The 12,485-nt window shown below is 49.8% G+C and overlaps 1 protein-coding gene across 3 annotated transcripts in view; it reads right to left on the reverse strand.

Moving 5' to 3' along the window:
- Positions 1 to 12,485, reverse strand: part of MEGF11 (multiple EGF like domains 11) — a 389,787-nt gene that overhangs the window by 74,913 nt on the left and 302,389 nt on the right. For all 3 annotated transcript variants that reach the window (XM_029237751.1, XM_029237750.1, XM_029237749.1), the window contains 3 exons: positions 5,794 to 6,040; positions 4,437 to 4,557; positions 735 to 871 (listed from right to left, as the gene is read on the reverse strand). In XM_029237751.1, the coding sequence (XP_029093584.1) occupies positions 735 to 871; positions 4,437 to 4,557; positions 5,794 to 6,040 (505 nt within the window). The remainder of the gene's footprint in view (positions 1 to 734; positions 872 to 4,436; positions 4,558 to 5,793; positions 6,041 to 12,485) is intronic.

Genomic DNA, 12,485 nt, shown 5'->3' on the forward strand with positions numbered 1-12,485 from the left:
GTCTCTCTGCTCAAAGAGACACACGTGGTTCAGAGTGAGAGGGAGGGGACTTGCCCTGGTTCTCTGGACAAACGTCCTCCACCAGCTCTGAATCCACTCACCGTCAGGCACCTTGGCTGTCGTTTCCGCTCCTTCTAGAGCGCCTGCCCTATCATCGTGGAATCTTTCTTACCATGGCAAGTGCGCACGTCTGGCAGTCCCTCCGTTATGTGTTTTGTGGGTCATCCACTAAGGCTGCAAGGCTGGTTTGATACCAGGACATTGGTGCCCTTGATTGGTCTGCTCTCAGGCCACAGGCCTTCAGAGGATGCAAACTGACGTCAATATCCTTTTGGCAGAACTCACGTCAGGAATAAAAATCCACTTCTAAAAGCAATTGTGCAGAATGTGTGAACTGAGTTTGCACGCTCAGCTTCCTTGGCTTATCGGTGCCACTGCCTCTCTCCAGGTGGGCAGCAAGTAGAGAGTGGTGGTAGGTGCCCACCCACTTCCCCAGGTGAGTCAATGCAAGTTCAGGGCTTGGGTCACTGGGCTGGGGGTGGGGGTGGGTACCCTCAGCAGGCTGAGGGCCAGGAAGGATGGGTTGGCAGAAGGACTCAGAATGCTTTCTGAGAAAGGAACAGGAAAGCTGGCAGAAGAAGGCCATGGACTGGTAAAGCTGAGCTGTTCTCTTCAAGGCTGCTGTGAAAATGAGTATTATGTACATCAAGGACGAGGGTTAACAGCTTCCTTACCTGTCCCCCATGTATCCGGCTGTGCAGTGGCACTGCCCAGTCACGTGGTCACACTGCCCTCCATGGTGGCAAGGACAGTCCTGGCTGCAATTCTGGCCGAATGTCCCTGGTGGGCAGGGCTGGGCACACACTGCTCCCTGAAACACAGGAGGGAAGACATGCAGAGGTGGTGCTGCTGAGATGCAATCCTGAGGCCACCTTCTTCTAGAAGTAGCACAGTTGCTACAGCCCAAGGGACCACGCCATTCCCTCAGTGGTACCTTCTCCCCAATCACAGAAGCATAGAAAGCGAGACACCATGGCTTCAAAGCTAGAGATGGGCAGACTGAGGCCAATTGGCTCATCTAATTATTCAGCACACCCTTACTGAGTGCCTGTTGTATACCAGGTCCTGTGTTAGACACTAGGGATATGAAAATATGAGTAAGACTCAATTTCTCTCCTCCCAGTCTACTAGGGAGAGAGACAAGCAAACAGGTAACTAGTGCACGGCGCTAGGTGCCCTCACACTGGTACACAATAAAGTGCTGAGGAAAAACAAAGCAGCGGTGTGATTAAACATGGTGGTCTGGAAACACACATTTATCTCTACTTCTTTCCCAAACCCAGCTAACAGGAGAGTAAAGGGGGGAAATGTACAGACCTACAAGGAGAAAAGGAAGGGGAGAGGGGACCGTAGAGGACAAGAGGTGTCACGTGGTGGAAGATGGACCGGCAGATAGAGGAGCAGAAACTGCTGGGGTTTCTGTTTTCTCAGCAATGCCAAGTGCCTGCAGAGCACACGTTGCAAGACAAAGCTCAGAAAAGCTCAGGAATCAGAGACACCAGGGGCCTCTGAAGGCCAAGGTGCACGTGTGGGGAAACAGGGGAACGGTCTGAAAGTTTATAAAAGAGGGAATTAGACCCCAGATTTTTACTCCCATTTCAAATAGCCAAGTGACTTCCCAAGACTGACAGTTTACTTTTAGGGAGGTTGATCCGTTTAAGGCTTCAGACACAGGGACACCAAGCACAGCTAAGGGGAATGGGGCAACAGAAATGGGGATCTTCTGAGACCTGCCCGCTGAACAGACCCTCTGCTCTCTTCCCCTGCTCAGCTCCTACGATGCTAGTGACCAGACTCTCCTCCCTCTGGCAGGGTTCTGGCGGATTCCTTTCCGGGGAGACTGAGAAGAAAGGCCTATAAGTAATGATATTTGAGAGTCCCATCAGTCAACAAGCTTGGCATCTCCCCCTGCCCCCTAGGCTTCCAACCAGCTTTTCCAAGGATCATGGTAAAACATGAACAGGAAGCCAGGGATCACCAGATATTTGAAACGAGGCTCTAGCAAGTTGGGAGATGGCGGTAAAGCACATTACGTAGAAATATGGAGGGAAATGCCAGAAGAGACACCTAAAAGATTTGAAGCTGGTACCTTTCAGGAGAGGGACTTGTGGCAGGTCTGGGGGCTGCAGAGGACTACTTTCCCCTCCCTCCAGTAGTAGCCTTGTGGTATTAGATACTGTGTATAATTTTTCAATTGTACATGTGACTCTTAGATCTTTATCAGACAGAAATCTAAACTTACTCTTGTCTCCTGCTGTCCTTCCAGCCTCTCCCATACCAGAGACGGTCATTTTTCTTATGGAGATCAAGGATTCTCCCATAGTTAATAAATCAATTAGCTCAACACACAATTATTAAGCACCAATAATTGCCAACCCTGAGGAAGCTAGTTTAGGCAGGAAAACCCTGCTGACCCGGGTCGTCTATCAATACCATCCAATTTACTTGTAATGAATTAAGTGGGAGGCCTTTTCGCTGAGATGTCTCCTCTACACATAGTAAGTCAGACAGTGTGGGGCTGTGGGGGGCAGGGATGGGGGACCGAGCAGCAGAGGCAGCAGCCCAGGGCGGTGGGATGAGTGTGTATGTGAGGAGAGGGGCAGGGAAAAGCTGCTCAGACGAGGGCGTCCCTCTTCTTCCTGGAGGTGGTGGGGTTACCCGGGCTTGCCTTTCTCACTGTACCCCACAAGCTCCAGGGATTCTTGAGGGAAGAGATGAGTCTTTCTGGCCACCATCTGAGCCAGTCTTCTGCGGGCCTGGACAAGGACATTCTGACCCTGAAAAAACATTCTGAGCCACCCTGGGGGCTGTGCTTATACCTCCCACCTCTCCACCACGGAGCACTGTGGGGTACCCTGTACCCACACACACACACAGACGCTCATATACACCATCCACCCTGTTAGACTGCAGGTGGGCCTGCCGATGCAGGGGACACGGGTTCGCGCCCCGGTCCGGGAAGATCCCACATGCCGCGGAGCGGCTGGGCCCGTGAGCCATGGCCGCTGAGCCTGCGTGTCCGGAGCCTGTGCTCCGCAACGGGAGAGGCCACAACAGTGAGAGGCCCGCGTACCGCAAAAAAAAAAAAAAAAAAAAAAAAAAAACCCCGAAAAACTCTGGCAAATCTCTGCCTGCCTCAATAGGCCCTGCAGCCATCCCTCCTGCTGTCCGCCCCTCCACACACACACCATGACCTCTAGCTCACAGCCTCCCGAAAGATCCCACTCCTGCTCAGCAGCCCTGTCCTTCCTGGCTTTGCAAAGCCTCAGGCTCCAGGGGAGGCAGCTGGCTGTGTCACTGAGCTCCCCCTGAAACGGAAAAGTCAGCCTCTGTGACTCACTGCTTCTGAGGGGCTTGGGACTGTGGAGGGTGGGGATACTGACAGGGGGAGCATACTGGCTAAAAGGAGGCTGTGGCTTCTCTGTGGCATCCAAGGACATACAAAAAGCAACTGTAGAGCACTCCAGAGCTTGCAAGGCACATTGGATGTGCACTGCCTCATCTGAGCCTTCTGCCAACCATGCTGCTATGAAGGGCAGGGCTGTTCTTTTTCTTTTTTTAATTTTTAATTTTTTTATTTTTTGGCCACACCGCGCAGCATGTGGGATCTTAGTTCCCTGACCAGGGATCAAACTCGCGTCCCCTGCATTGGAAGCATGAAGTCTTAACCACTGGACCTCCAGGGAAGTCCCAGGGCTGACGGTTTTCATGCCAGCTTTGCAGACGGGGAAGCAGAGACTAGAATAGCTGAGGACTTTTTTCAGGGTCAACTTTGGATGTGAGGCCTGATGTGATGTGATAAATCTCATCCCCCTTTCCCACAATGGTGGTTCCCAGACAAGAGGCCTGGATTGGTTGAGGCTGCATCAGAATTACGTGGAGCACTTGTTAAAATACAGATTCTGGGGCCCACAGAATCAGAATATGTGTATGTGTGTGAGTACAGAGGTTGGAGGCTGGGAACCTGAAGTTCTATAAATGAAGGTGATTCATACCCTGCTCTCTCCCTTCCCCTGCACCACCCCAATCTTTATACCATGCCCTTTTCACAACATTTCAGAGCCCGTGGCAGCTCAAGTGAGTCCCTATGCTGAAAGACAGAGACAATTTAGGAGAATAATTCAACTCCTTTGCACATGAGGGACCACAGGCTCAGAGAGGTTAAGTAACTTGCTTCAGGTCACACAGCACTTAGATGGGAGCCCTGGGATTCAAAGCTGTGTCCATGACACAACTGGCAGTGTCTAATGATGCCCATGACCATAAAGAGGAGGCAGGGTATTCAGGGTGCGAGAGGAATTTAGCCCTCCAGGGTACATGTGAGGGATGCTCAGACCTCTTACAGAGCCCCACCCAGATCCTGCAGGTCCACCTACCATCCAGCCTGGGGGGCAGGCACACTCGCCAGTGATGTGGTGGCAGGTACCCCCATTCTGGCAGGGGCAGCGCAGCTCACAGTGAGCCCCGTGGCTCCCAGGTGGGCAAAGCTCCTCGCAGCTGCGTGGGGAAGCAGAGGCGTTAGAGGCAGCTGCATGCAGATCAGGTCACTGGGCCCTAGTGCTGCCGGTCCCAAGGCTCCCGGGCTCCCTAGAAGTTAGTGAGTTCACAGTCAGTGTGAACCATACTAGACACAAGGCCAGGAGAGGGAAAACAGGGCTCAGATACTATGAACTGGAAGGTTGTGTGCTTGGACCAGTACTTGTAGGATGACTTAAGTGCTTTTAGTGTAAAGGAGAGTACTCTACCGGGAGGGAAAGCTGAGGAAGGCTTCCCTAAGAGGGAGACATTTCACTTGAGTCTTGGAGGTGAAGTTAGTTTCACCGGGAGAAGGGGAGGAAGGGCATGTCAGGCAGAAGGAACAGGACAAGCAAAGGCCATGAGACGTAGCCATGACTCCAGTCTTCAAATTCTGCCGAAATTCAGAGAGAGGGAGAATCTGGGGCATGCCTCCACCCTCTTCCAGGCTTTCAGCTACCACAACAGGCTTCTATACAGGGACTATCCCTGCTGAGATGCGGGGAAAGATTTGCCTGGGGTCTTGGTCTTGGGCCTTAGCCCAATGTTTTGCCCCTGGAGCTGTGGCCAGACACTGGGGCAGGGGACACACAACAACCATCAAAGATGTATCTGCAGCCAGAGTCCTTGGGTGTCCCCTCAGGTTCTAGGGCTGCTGGGGAGGCCACTGAGCCTTTGATAGGGTGCGGAGGAGAACTTCAATCTTGCCTCTGAAGGGGTCTCAACTAAGCAGTCTTGGAGGGCTCCTGTCCATGCACCCTCCGTCTCCAGGGAACTGGAGTGAGGGGCTGCTTGGGGTCTGAGGGGAGAAGGTAAGGGAAGAGGAACAGGGGCAGTAAACTCCCCGAATCTGTGCATGATATCTGCCCAGGGCCCTCACCCCGCTCTGCCTCAAATGGCCTGGAAGGGTCAACAATGGCCTTTGGGTTACGATCAGAATTCCAAACTAAGGTCTGGGGCCCGGACCAGGGAGGACCTCCTGGGAGGAGGTTAGCCAGCTCCTCTGGCCATGAGAGCCTCCATCAGAATGTGCCCTCCCAGCTCGCACCAGTCTCCCTGGGGCTTGGACAACAGGGATCTGAGGGTGTGGGCGAGGCCCAGGCGTTCAGCCTCTGCAGGACTTGGGGTCGGAGCGCGGGAGATTTTACAGCCAGGACTATCTTGACCCTCCAAGTGTTTCCCGATCCTGCTCTCCCAGCCGCCCCGGGCTTTACTCACTAGACACCAGTATAGCCGGGCGAGCAGAGGCACTCGCCGGTGCGGGGATCGCAGCTGGTGCCGTGGCGGCACTGGCACGGCAGCTGGCAGCCCTTGCCATGGGTGCCAGGCGCGCAGAGCTCCTCGCAGCGCCAGCCTCGGAAGCCGGCGGCACACACGCAGGCGCCGGTGATGGGGTTGCACAGGGCTCCGTTTTGGCACTGGCACCGGTTGCTGCAATGGGGGCCCCAGTGGTCGCTGTCGCAGCCTGTAAGAGAGGAGCGGGTCAGGGCAGAGGGATCCCCGTGGACTCTGTTTGGGATGGGGGCTGGAAACAGCCTTCCCATCTCTGCATTGCTCTTCCCCGGATAGGAGGCGGCAAGGGGTTTCTGGATGGAAGCTTTGGAGATTTATAGCTCCATCAGCTCCTTGCCAAGCCCCACTCCACCCCCAAATAATCATCCAAGCTCAGAAGCTTCTTTCCTCAATGCGTCTCCCAGTCAGGGTCATTCCATTCCAACCACGCCTCTCCAGAGCCCCCTCTCCGGTATTGAAAGTCTGGAACCACAAGTTATTTTACCTTTGCTGAAACTCTTCTTGGTTGGCTCTCTCTTCCTCTCAGCCAGGCCCCGTCTCTTCCAGGGTGCCTCCCCTCTTCTCCGTGACCCTCCTCCCCTTCTTGGTGCCTCCCCAGCCCAGCTCCCATCTCTCTCTCTTTCCATCTCTTCCTGAAACATTAGTTCTTCTCACCTCTTGCATCTCACTCTCTGTGAACAAGTCTTCTAACGCCCTGCCCCTCCCCCGGCTCCATCTCCCTGTCACCGCCTCCACCCTCATCTCTCTTTCATCCTGCGTCTCCCTAACAGTAATGCCTACACCTCCTGGTTCCTTCATCCTCAGTTCAATTTCATTACTTTCCAAGCAGCCAACTTCAGAAGGAGCAGGAAAAAAGAAATATTTCCCTGGGAGGTGACAGACAGCCTTGAAGATCTTTATATGTAATTAAATGTTTCAAAGAGTGATATCTGAGCCAGCTTTGCAGCAATTCACACGCTGCGGTGGGGTGGAGGGGGGAAGGGACTGAATGGCAGTCCTCAGGTAGGTCACCCAGCCTGCTGCCACTTCCTAGTCTGACCCTCACTTGATGCATACAGGACACACAACAGCAAGACATCCTTCAACTATAGCCTCATTCACTCAGATCCTGGAGTAGAGGTGCGTGTGGAGTTCAGGCAAGGACAGGCATAAATAATGTACTAGGAGATGTTCCATGGAGAAAAAGACTGCTCCCAGCTAAGGAAGCAGGCAACATTTCCTGGAAGAGAAGCCATCTGAAGTGGGCTGTAAAAGATGTCTCCCTTGTCTGACAATCAGAGTGACTAACTGTCCCAGTTTCACCATTGAAAGTCCCTCATTCTGAGAAATCCCTCTGTGCTGGGCAAACTGGAATGGCTAGAGACCCTACTGCCTGAAGACAAGGAGATGATTAGTTGACCTTTGTGCTCCAGTGACTGTAGGGTTTAGCCACTCAGAGAGGAAAGGAGGCAGGCGAGTAGGATTGGGGAAGGTGTCCCTGGGAAAGGCTCAGTATGAGCAAAGAGACAGTGGTACTTGAGTGCTGGGTATGTACAAAAGCACAAGGTTCTAGTGAAGCCAGTGAGTACATGGGATCTTTGGAAACTAAAAGGTTGATGGAAGAATCACTCTACCAGCCCCACCAACCCTCCTGCATATACTTCCCACTTGCTGACCAGGGTCAATTGGTCAAAGTCATGGAAACTGTCCATTACTTTTAGTAGATGGAACCACACTAGGCCTGGAATCCCAATCACCCTATATTGCTTCATCCCTTCTTCATTGTGCCCCAAATATACACACATACAAACCGAGCTGCCAAATTCTGAGCAAGACTCACCCTGCATTTTCTACCTGGTACTACAGTAAGTGAGTCAAAAACCAAGTCCAATAGCCAAAACAATTTTGAGAAAGATGAACAAAGCTGGGGGCATCACACTTTCTGATTTTAAATTGTATTACAAAGCTATAGTCATTCAAACAGTATGATATTGGCATAAAAACAGACACATGGGTCAATGGAACAGAATACAGAGTCCAGAAAGAAACCCATATGTATACAGTCAACTAATTTATGACAAAGGAGCCAAGAATATACAATGGGGAAAGGACAGTTTCTTCAATAAATGGTGTTGGGAAAACTGGACAGCCACATGCAAAAGAATGAAACTGGACCCCTATCTTACACCATATGTAAAACTCAACTCAAAATGGATTAAAGACTTGAATGTAGGACCAGAACCAAAAACTCCTAGAAGAAAACATAGGTAGTAAGCTCCCTGATATTGGTTTTGGCAATGATTTTTTGGATTTGACACTAAAAGCAAAGGCAAGTGAAGCAAAATCAACAAGTGGAACTACATGAAACTAAAAAGCTTCTGCACAGCAAAGGAAACGATCAACAAAATGAAAAGGCAACCTACCAAGTGGGACAAAATATTTGCAAATCACATATCTGATAAGTGTTTAATATCCAAAATATGTAAATAACTTATACAATGAAATAGCAAACAAACAAACAATCTGATTAAAAAATGGGTAGAGGATCTGAATAGATATTTTTACAAAGAAGACATACAGATGACCAACAGGTACTTGAAAAGGTGCTCATAACCATCAGGGAAATGCAAATCAAAATCACACTGAGGGGACTTCCCTGGTGGTGCAGTGGTTACGAATCTGCCTGCCAATGCAGGGGACATGGGTTCGAGCCCTGGTCCAGGAAGATCCCACATGCTGTGGAGCGACTAAGCCCGTGCGCCACAACTACTGAGCCTGCATTCTAGAGCCCTCGAGCCACAACCACTGAAGCCTGTGTGCCTAGAGCCCGTGCTCCACAACAAGAGAAGCCACCGCAATGAGAAGCCCACGCACTGCAATGAAGAGTAGCCCCCACTTGCTGCAACTAGAGAAAGCCCGTGCGCAGCAACGAAGACCCAACGCAGCCAAAATAAATAAATAAATAATTTATTTAAAAAAAAAGAATGCATAGATTAAAAAAAAAAATCCACACTGAGATATCACCTCAAACCTGATAGACTGGCTATTATCTAAAAGACAAGAAATAACAAGTGTTGACAAGGATGTGGAGAAAAAGAAACCCTTGTGCATTGTCAGTGGGAATTTAAGTTGGTGCAGCCAGTATGAAAAACAGTATGGAGGTTCCTCAAAAACTTAAAAATAGAACTACTGTCAAATCCAGCAATTCTACTCCTGGGTATTTATCTGAAAGAAATGAAAACATTAACCTGAAAAGGTATCTGCACCCCCATGTTCACTGCAGCATTATTTACACTAGCCAAAACACAGAAGCAACCTAAATGTTCATCAGTGGATGAACACACACACACATATATACACATACACACACACAATGGAATATATTTTTTTATAATTTTATTTACTTATTTATTTATGGCTGTGTTGGGTCTTCGTTGCTGCGCACGGGCTTTCTCTAGTTGCAGCTAGTGGGGGCTACTCTTTGTTGTGGTGCACGGGCTTCTCATTGCGATGGCTTCTCTTGTTGTGGAGCATGGGTTCTAGGCACGTGGGCTTCAGTAGTTGTGGCACGTGGGCTTCCGCAGTTGTGGCTCACAGGCTCAGTAGTTGTGGTGCACAGGGTTAGATGCTCCACAGTATGTGGATCTTCCTGGACCAGGGCTCGAACCCATGCCCCCTGCACTGGCAGGCAGATTCTTAACCACCGCACCACCAGGGAAGTCCCACGCAACGGAATATTATTCAGCCACGAAAAAGAAGGAAATCTTGCCATTTGTGACAATATGGATAGACATTTTGAGGGCATTATGCTAAGTGAAAGAAGTCAGACAGAGAAAGACAAATACCATATAATCTCACTTATATGTGCAGTCAAACAAACAAACAAACAAACATCAAACTCATAGATACAGAGAACAGATTGGTGGTTGTCAGAGGCAGGGAGTGGGCAAAAGGGGCAAAGGTAGTCAAAAGGTACAAACTTCCAGCTACAAGATAAATGAGTTCAGGGGATGTAATGTACAGCATGGTGACTATAGTTAATAATTCTGTATTGTATAGTTGAGAGTTGCTAAGAGAGAAGATCTTAAAAGGTCTCATCATAAGAAAAAAACAACTGTAAACGCGTGTGATGTCAACTAGACTTAGGGTGGCGATCATTTCGCAATATATACAGATGTTGAATCATTATGTTGTAACCTGAAACTAATATAATGTTACATGTCAATTACATCTCAATTTAAAGAATTGAGTCCAGTTATCATTATAACCTGCACTCACACCGAAAGAGGCTCACAGGACAGAGAGTGATGGAGCACCCAGCAGTCCGGTGTCTGCCACGTCACCTTCTCTCTGGGAGATCTACTCAGTGAGTAGAAAGACAGCAGAATTACCTACTGTATCATTTCTCTATCTCTTTTTGTTGTCAAGCATATGTAGTTAAATTTGCATGAGTTTAACGTACATATGATGTGACTCCATTGTAATAATAATAATAATCACCACATTTTAAATGTTCACTTGTGACATTTAAAACCATGTGAATTAGGTTTTATTATCTCTCCATTTTACAGATGGGGAAATAAAGGGTCAGAGAGATTATGTGATTGCCCAAGGTTATAGTCAAGGGCAGGCCAGGTTTTCTGGCTCCAGCACTCTCCACTGGAGGTGCATGTGACACTTTCTGAATGATGATTCTGAGGAGCGAGATTTAAGAGATGCCACTGGGGACAAGGTGGCGGTTGCAAAGCACGAGGACCGGGACACCACAGAGACTAAACACATCCTCCCCACTCATCACTATGAACAGCCCTGGGACCCAGAACAAGAGATTCCCCTCATTGTGCTGGCATAGTCACTGCCCTCAGACCTTGGCTCTGTACTCAACTGCTGGAGTCCACAGCCAGCTTGCCCTTGGTGCATCCCAGGGCAGACAGTTATGCTTTACTTATCAAACGGGACCTCCATTCACTCTGTCACAACCAAACTCAGTAAGAAGCAAAACTATGCCTCTGATAAGGGAGCTGGATATTGTCATGAAGCCCATGCACTAACACCTGGGTGCTTTCGTTCTTCTACTCGTTCATTCAACCCAGCACCCGCGAGGGCCAGAAAGTGTCCCTCCCTCTTGGAGTGTATAGTGGGTGGGGACAGAGCAACGAGAGCAGCATTTAAGGCTGACTGCAGAAGGGCTATAATAGGGGTCATTCAGGGCATCAGAGGAAGACACAGGCAGGTCTGAACTCAGACAGGGGTGGTTAGGGAAGATGTCTTCAAAGAAAAGACCTGAAGGAGGGGTGAGGGTGGGGAATGAATCTAGGCAGAGGAAATAATGTATATAAATGTTTGGAATGGGGAAAAAGCATGAATGTGAGGGAAAATGAAAAAAAGATATGTGTGTCTGGAGTGTAGACTTTAAGGGAGACCAAGGTACAAGGTGAGGTCGATTCCTGGGGTGGGTACCAGGTCCAAGGGCTTTGTAAGCCATGTTTTTTTTTTTTTTTAATTAATTTATTTTATTATTTATTTAGTTTTGGCAGTGTTGGGTTTTCGTTTCTGCACGTGGGCTTTCTCTAGTTGCGGCGAGCGGGGGCTACTCTTCGTTGCGATGCACAGGCTTCTCATTGCAGTGGCTTCTCTCATTGCAGAGCATGGGCTCTAGGTGCGCGGGCTTCAGTAGTTGTAGTGCATGGGCTCAGTAGTTGTGGCTTGCGGGCTCTAGAGCGCAGGCTCAGTAGTTGTGGCACATGGGCTTAGCTGCTCCGCGGCACGTGGGATCTTCCCGGACCAGGGCTCGAACCCGTGTCCCCTGCATTGGCAGGCGGATTCTTAACCACCGTGCCACCAGTGAAGTCCCTATGAGCCATGTTAAGGGGGGCAGACTTCGTACAAGGGCTGGGAGGCTCTGAATATGTTCTAAGTGGAGGACTGACAAGGCCAGGTGTGGCTGCTGAAAGACTGGTCTGGTGAGAATAGATATGTGGGCAGGAGAGATGGAGTAGGGGTGTTATAATGGGAAGGAGATGATGGTGGCCTTGACTAAGGTAGTAGCATTTGGGATGGAGACAAGGGGACAGATTTCAGCTGAGTTTATGAGGTTGAATCAGCAAGGACGTGGTGACTGACAGGGTGCTCAGGGAAGAAGAGAGAGGGAGGTTGGTACCCTAGCTTTGGCTTAGGCTGCTGGGTGGATGCTGGTGCCACATACTTTATGGAAACACAAGGGGAAGAGCAAACACTTGGGGGAAAAGGATGAGGTTAATTTTGCTCACTGTGTTTTGAGGGGGCTAAGGGACATCCAGGAAGGCATTCAAAACCCATTCACCTACTGACTGATGCCCTCACACCTGGGCACTTCTGCTCTTCTACGCGTCCATTTGACAGACATTTACTAAGCACCTGCTAGTGGCAGAAAGTGTCCCGCCCTCTTGGAGTGCACAGTCTAGAGGGGACAGAGCCGCGGGAGCAACATTGACAGAATGCTGTGAAAGTGCCATGATAAGGCAGTTCAGGGCATTAGAGAAGCACGTGGAAATGCAATTCCATTAAGTCCAACAATGTGGGTTCTCAGACTGTAGATGGTGTGTGTGTGTGTGCGCGCGTGTGCACGCACACTGTATATGCTTGTGTTTACATCTGTG

This window comes from Monodon monoceros, unplaced genomic scaffold, assembly GCF_005190385.1.
Source record: "Monodon monoceros isolate NGI ecotype Baffin Bay Population unplaced genomic scaffold, NGI_Narwhal_1 Super_Scaffold_21, whole genome shotgun sequence".
Classification (NCBI taxonomy): domain Eukaryota; kingdom Metazoa; phylum Chordata; class Mammalia; order Artiodactyla; family Monodontidae; genus Monodon; species Monodon monoceros.